We start from the raw sequence: 7,367 nt of genomic DNA, 5'->3' as shown, positions 1-7,367 counted from the left end.
ATAATGCGTCAGCCACGGTATTATTTTTGCCCTCGACGTGTCGTATGTCCGTTGTGAATTGCGCTATGTACTCGAGGTGTCGTGCTTGGCGCGGTGAGCTATGAAGTGGATCTTGTTTGAAGGCGTGTATGATTGGCTTATGGTCTGTGTATACAGTAAAGGTTCTTCCTTCCAGCAAGTGTCTATAGTATTTAATGGCAGTGTAGATGGCTAGTAACTCGCGATCGTATGGGCTGTATTTTATTTGGGCGCTACTGAGTTTTTTACTCAGAAAAGCCAGTGGCTGCCATCCTTCCTTCGTCTGTTGCTGTATCACTGCTCCTATAGCCGTTGATGATGCATCAGTGGTGACTGCAAGTTCAGCTGTAGGATCAAGGTGTGATAATAGTGTTGCTTTCGATAGGCTTTCTTTACATTGCTCGAATGCCTGGTCCATCTCCTGGGTCCATTCGATGGGTTTCTTCCCTTTTGCATGTGGGCCTCTCAATGCGTCGTTGAGTTTAGCTTGATATTCTGCTGCTCCTGGGATAAATCTCCTGTAGAAGTTGATGGTTCCCAGGAATTGACGTAACTGCTTCGTGTTGGTAGGCCTCGGAAAGTTTTTGATAGCCTCAATTTTCTCTGGTAGGGGTTGAGTACCCTTTTCTGAAACTAGGTATCCCAGGAATTGTACATTAGTTGCTCCTAGGATGCATTTGGCTGCATTTACTTTGATGCCGTATTTGCTGAGTTGCGCGAACAATTGGTGCAGGTGATTTTTATGTTCCTCCTCGGATGTTGATGCTACGAGTATATCGTCGATATACGCGTAGCAGAAGTCTAGGCCAAGTAAGACTTCGTTCACGAATCGTTGGAACGTTTGTGCTGCGTTGCGAAGACCGAACGGCATGTATAGGTACTCAAAAAGTCCAAATGGTGTTGTTATTGCCGTTTTTGGTATATCTTCTTCCCGCACCGGGATCTGGTTGTAAGCTCGCACCAGGTCGATTGTACTGAATATCTTCCTCTGGTGGAGTGCCTGCGCGAAGTCTTCTATGTGTGGGATTGGATACCTATCAGGTATCGTTCTTGCGTTGAGCCTTCTATAATCTCCGCAGGGTCGCCATGTGTTGTCCTTCTTAGGTACCATGTGTAATGGAGAGGACCACGGACTTTTCGATGGTCGTATGATTTCTTCCTGTAGCAGGAGATTGAACTCTGCTTTGGCTGCTCGTAATTTGTCCGGGGCTAGCCTACGCGGCTTACTGGCTTCCGGTTGACCTGGTGTCACGTGTATGTGGTGTTGTGTGGCGTGGTTGATGCTGCTATTGGCCTTACCCGGTCTGGTGATGTCGGGGTATTCCGCTAATATTTGGTGGAAGTTTGTCTCCCCTAACACCGTTTTTATTGATGTGACCTGGGAATAGCATCTGGAACCTGCTGCTGTGAGTCCTGTCTTTCCATCCCTTAGTTTGGCTCTCCTCATGTCGGGCAGAAGATCATAATGTGCCAGGAAATCAGACCCAATGATAGGCTGTCCAACGTTGGCGATGATAAATCGCCACGGAAAGGCTCGTCTTAAGCCTAGGTCTGGTTGCATCGTTATGAATCCGTACGTGGTTATCCTTGAACCATTTGCAGCGTAGAGCTCGTAATCCTTGGGGCGTTGTCTGGTCCGTGTCATAGTATATGGATAGACGCTGACGTCTGATCCGGTATCTATTAGGTATTTGGTTTGCGTACAACGGTCTGTCATATAGAGGCGACACGGTCCAGGGCTGCTGTCATTGGTCGCCATCAATGATCGCCCTTCTCGTTTTCCTGGAACGTGCAAGGTTTGGTGCACTTTTTGGCTTCTGCGCCGAATCGTCTGTGATAATAGCAGATGCCGTCTTTCCTAGGTGTCTTGCTTCTCGCTCTGTCCCTAGATCGGCTTCGTGCTCGGCCTCGTCCTCGTCGGAATTCCTTGGCCATAGACGTCATTTGTTCTGTTAAGGTGGCCACTTGTTTGGTGAGCGCCTCCATTTGTATTGCCCAAGGACTCTGTGGACTTCCTGTTTCTGTAGCCAATACTAAAGCTCGGCTGTTTACTTCGTGGATCCTATCGGCTTGCTCTGCTATGTCCTGCAGTTCATCGTCCTTCCTGGTGGCTAAGATTGCTTGCATGGTTGATGGTAGTCGTCCCAACCATAGTGTCTTTAGCAATTCGTTTGATACTGTTGTTCCCGCCAGGGTAGATAGGTGGCGTAGAAACTGCGAAGGCTTGCGGTCTCCTAGCTCTTCTCTCTCGAGCAGTTGTCTTATTCGCTGCTCCTGAGTGTCTGTTAGACGCTGAATGAGTGCGCTCTTTATAGCGGCGTACTTGTTCGTGGAAGGGGGGCGTGTGATGACGTCTTTAATTTCCCTCGCTTGTTTAGGTTCTAGTTTGGAAAGTACGTAACTGTACTTGGTGTCGTCATCACTGATTCCTCCGAGAGAGAATTGTCCCTCAATCTGCGCGAATCAGAGTTCTGGATCTTCGGGCCAGAAGGCAGGGATTCGCACGGCTATTCGGCTGATACTAGCTTCTTCCTCGTCTAGCATGATCGTTGCATCCTTCTTTGGCATCTTCCTTCAGTAGCGTTTCTTCGTCGGGGTCACCAATTATGGCGTCGAATGGCGGTAATCGCTCTATCGCCGTGTGTTCGTAATTTCGCTGCCGAGGGAAACCAGAGATTCCCTAGAGCCGCGCATGGTTTCGCACGCTCGCTGGGTGAAGGATCCGCTGGAGTGAAGAGAGAGTGTGTATGATCTATATACAGTTTATTCAGGTCTATTTACAATGGTCTTGATAAGGACCGTTCTCGGAAGGAGATTCGCGGGGTCGTTTTGGTAAGTTTTAACGGCCCCAGGAGTTGTTGTTCTCGTCCGTTAGGCTTCCGGTCAGCTCGGTCTGTGTAGCCGCCGTATAGGTGCTCGCTTCCCAGTCCGAATCTGATTGGGTGCCCTGCTCGGCGGTTAAGCTGCCTGCCTGTGTTCCCCTGTGGATGCGGCTTAAGGGAATGGGGTTTGCGTCCCTTGCCTGAGGTGAAGGAGGCAGTGATGACAGCTGTTCGGGGACCGTCCAAGGTCCAGTCGGCGAGGTATACCGCCGGATGCGTATGTCCCAGATTTCTAGGAGCTGACGAGGAGGCCTGGTGAGACGTGGAGGCTCCAAGGTGATCGGTTGTAAGATCCACGGCAGAAGTTCGAAGGAGACTCGTCTCTCTGGTTCTGCGCCTCCGCTCCACGGCTGTCGTACTGGCCCGGGTGATCGGGGCGTTGACGCTGGCCGTGGTATCCGACTCCGCCGGCGATGAATGACGTGGAGGCGTAAGCCTCGTTGCCCAAAAGATTACACGTAGTCGAAAACTACGATATCAAAAGAGTTTCTGCAGCTAATCGCACTCCAAGAGCTAGTGAGCTGAGACTCGCTGTTCCGTCGATGCGCTCGGCCTTATATACAGAGGCTGCCGGGCTTCACTTACGCGAAACGGTTTGCCCTCATGGCCATCTGTAGGCCGACCTGCGATTTAGCTCGGGGGGAATCCCCTAGATGTTCGCGCTACGGTGCGCGTATCGTACGCGCGGGCTGCCGTGTGGTAGGCGCCCCAGTGTGGTGCGCCTGTATATTATTGTGGCGTATGGCAGGATGCCACATATATATAACATTCTCTTACTAATATAAATTTTATAATCTCCTGAAGTATTTATCTTGATTTGGTAATTAAAGGGATTTTTTCGAGAATAATTCAAGTTACTAATAAATAAAATCGTAAAATTTATCGATCAAAGTATAAGATATTTGTATAATTTGTCAAATTATAATTACAGGAATGTGTCAGATAATCTTCTTTCTCTCTTTCTCGAGAAATTCTATTAAATCGATCGGATGAATTAAAGAAGAGACGCGATGCGGGCAAGCATAGAGAAATTTTTCTTCCTTAGAAATTCTGTCATCCCTCCACATCTTCATTCATTCAATTTATTCACGGGATGAAAAAGAACGATATAGAGAAAAATATGTCTCTATTGCACGAATAAGGTGAGACTCTCATTTCATTATGTTACGAATATAAACTAATTATGTTCGTTGTGTATCGAATAAACGTTGGGAATTAAAATACTTAAAATATTTTATTGCAACCTTCATCAATAAGTAAGATGAAATCTATAGTGTGACACATAAAAAAAAGAATAATTCAAATCTAGCTAGTAGAATAATATATGTATACCGAAAACAAGAAGCAAAATTCTCCATTTCTCATCAACTGCACACCATCTATCTTATCACTATTAGATTATTTATGTTTTGTAGAACAACTTTGATATAACAAAATATAAATAAAAATTATTTATATATATATTTATATATATATATATAAAATATGCACACGTTGCAAATAGTTGATAAAGAGCATATAATGAGTGATTCTATTGGGATAATTAAATTCCACATTTATAAAGCAAAGTTCTTTGCGGATCTTCATATTTTCTTGATGTTTTGTACATGTACATTTCCATTTCTTGTTCGACAAAATTAAAGAGATAAAAATACGCTTATGTAAATATTAATGGCTTCTCAATCTTAATAAATTTTTGCTGGAAAAGTCATCTCATAAATATAGATAATCATAGCTGTTTTTCAATTAAGTATAATTTCCGTATGTATTCCTTACCCAAACCTTGCAATGCCTGCGCTTGTTTTTTTTATCATAGAAATAAAATACAATATGTATGTACTGGGTGTTTCTTAAGTGCGAAAAATTTTAGGAGATGATTCTTTGTCGAAAATTGAGGGTGATTTTTCATATAATCATATACTCCTACATCCCTTGCTGTGGAGTTACACTCCTCCAAAAATGGGGGTGAAAATTAGATTTTTATTTTTTTCTCAAATTTGGAACAAATTAAAGAAATGAAATTAGGTGGATAGTTTCTATTAATAAAAAGATTATTTATTAATATTTTTTCAGCCTCCCGTATTGTTATAAGGTGATGAAACTAGAAACTCCTATTCAATTTTTTATTAGAACTTTTTAATGGACCAGAATATGATCATTTAAAAATATGCATTAAAAAGTTTGATTTGTTTAGAAACTTTTCTATTTCTTTTATTTTTTTCATAAAATAAATAGTTTTCAAGAAAAAAAATGAAGTACGTTATCGTGCACAGCACGATGCTAACTAATATAGGTTTCGAATTACGAGGTTAAATTTTAAAATAAAAATAAAATTAGAATAAATGTTGGGAAAATTGGAACAAAAACAAAATTATAATAAAAACCTAAAAACCTAAAAAATAAAAACTTAATTTTTACCCCCATTTTTGGAGGAGTGTAACTCGACAGGGAGGGATGTAGGAGTATATGTTTATATGAAAAATCCCCCTTAATTTTCGACAAAGAATCATCTCCTAAAACTTTTCACACTTATTATGAAACACTCTGTATGTATATATGGAGGGGAGGGACAATATATAAGAGCTGAAGAGATATTTTTTACAATTAGTCTGACTGTCGCCTCCGCTTCCTGATGTCTTTCTAAGTAAGAAAAAAAAGATGATGAAGAACCGTTTCGCAATCTTGTTGCTCGTATGCGTGTTCGCTTATACCGTGCTGGGTAAGTTTGCGATAATTTTGTGATAGAAAGATATAATGAAGAAGAGATACTGATCTCCGGATGCGGCGAAATTCTAATTTATAAGTTAATTTATAATTCTAATTTCTAATTTCTAATTAATATGTTGCACGAGTGGACGATAACTTTCTACGATAGGATTTTATTTACATAGGTAACTGTCTGTTTGAGAACGAGACTCTAAGTGTGGGTAAATACATTCGTCGATGCTTACGAATCACTTGCACCGCGCAGGGTACAATATTAATACTCGCGTAAGTCCAAGCTTTATCTGTCAAATTAATTCTTCTTAAAATATTTCTCCTCGTTACATCAAGACTTTGTGATATCCTGAAAGAAAAAAATCGCGTTGCTTTTAATTGATATTTTCGAGCGTTCATTTCTCTATTCAAGAAAACCGGTTCTTATATATAACGAACTTTTGATAACCGGTTATCCTGACCTTCCACTTTGCAATTGATTGCAAAAATAGATTTCCATGAAATGCGCGACAACGATAATTGATACACGATTGATCATCCAATTTAAAAAAATTAAAAAAAAAAATCCAGAAGAGTCTACTTGAGATTGCGACGCAGAGAAAGTATATGATTTCTAGAGCACGATTTATTTGTCAATAAATTAAAGAGACTATGGTTTATTTTAGTTATACTGTAACAAGATGATACTCTGTGAAATAAGAGAGATATCTTATATATTACTTAACATTTGCAAATTTTACATCTTTCTCTTCTAACAAATATAATAACACTAATGATATCTCTATATTTAATAATAAATAAAGTTTTCTTTACAAAATTATTTATCTATTTCCAATACTTTATCTATTTTCTAATCTCATTGAATTTCGACAATTTCAATTATTATTATTATTGTTATTATTATTATTATTATTAAAATTATTATTATTATTATTATTATTATTATTATTGTTTCTTTCCAGGTGTCCTTTATACCAATGTCCAGTAGGGAAGGAAATCGGTTATCGCGAAGTAGATCTCAGCAAGCCTTACCCAGAGTGCTGCGCAGGTCCGATTTCTGCGGAGTAAAAGTCCTAATGGAACTCCTATATGTAATATATAAGAGCCTCTTTTATATCAAATATTTTTGCAAAATAAAAATATCGTTTTCGTCTGCACTTAAAAAGATCGCCTTTTTCCTTGCTTGCCTTATTTATCGAAACTGAAGAAATATCGCGATAACTCGCACAATAACGCTAAAATCGAATTTATCTATTTGCATCCTGGCGCTTCTTGTCGCTTATACTATTTTTAGTTCGCGTTATCATCGCATTTCAGTTGACGATTCTTTGCGATGCCTTCGCGCGACGATGAGTAACATAAAAGGACCTTCCTCTCTTTATTTAATCGTAAATTCCGCAAATATAAACATTAGCTTTAATGCAAATAAACCATTGTCTGAATTCTCGTTTGCTCGTGAAATTTCGCGAAATTAATGAGAAGTTACAGCGTTTTTCAAAAATAAAATAAAAAATTAAAAAAAAAATAAATTAAAATTCTAAAAATCTCGGATGAAAGAGATATTTATATTTATTTATAGATAAATTCTCGTCTTTTTAATTCAAATCAATTGGAGAGTACACTCGACTTTTACATTATTTACATTTCCTCTACTTGCCTTCCATTCTCTCGAAGTTGACAGATAACAGTCGAGGAATAGAAATTTCGTAGACCGATATTTTCCGAAAAAACTTGCAAAAATTGTTGTCG

At 39.9% G+C, this 7,367-nt stretch overlaps 2 protein-coding genes across 2 annotated transcripts; one reads left to right on the top strand and one right to left on the bottom strand.

Annotated features, from left to right (window-relative positions):
• Positions 1–1,776: 1,776 nt before the first annotated feature.
• On the bottom strand, positions 1,777–2,586 carry LOC145965653 (uncharacterized). The gene is made up of 2 exons (XM_083089309.1): positions 2,524–2,586; positions 1,777–2,472 (listed from the first exon to the last, which is right to left on the bottom strand). The coding sequence occupies exons 1-2, from the start codon at positions 2,584–2,586 to the stop codon at positions 1,777–1,779; spliced, it is 759 nt and encodes a 252-aa protein (XP_082945435.1).
• Positions 2,587–5,519: 2,933 nt separating this feature from the next.
• LOC145965710 (uncharacterized) lies at positions 5,520–6,686 on the top strand. The gene is made up of 3 exons (XM_083089373.1): positions 5,520–5,619; positions 5,792–5,891; positions 6,581–6,686. The coding sequence occupies exons 1-3, from the start codon at positions 5,559–5,561 to the stop codon at positions 6,684–6,686; spliced, it is 267 nt and encodes an 88-aa protein (XP_082945499.1). The 5' UTR covers positions 5,520–5,558.
• Positions 6,687–7,367: the final 681 nt, after the last annotated feature.

The sequence above is a fragment of the Camponotus vicinus genome, unplaced genomic scaffold, assembly GCF_025532165.1.
Source record: "Camponotus vicinus isolate PSW18456_S1 unplaced genomic scaffold, iyCamVici1.0 SCAF_14, whole genome shotgun sequence".
In the NCBI taxonomy this organism is placed as follows: domain Eukaryota; kingdom Metazoa; phylum Arthropoda; class Insecta; order Hymenoptera; family Formicidae; genus Camponotus; species Camponotus vicinus.
Note: the sequence above shows the minus strand (reverse complement) of the source record. Positions and strands in the feature narration are given on the sequence as shown.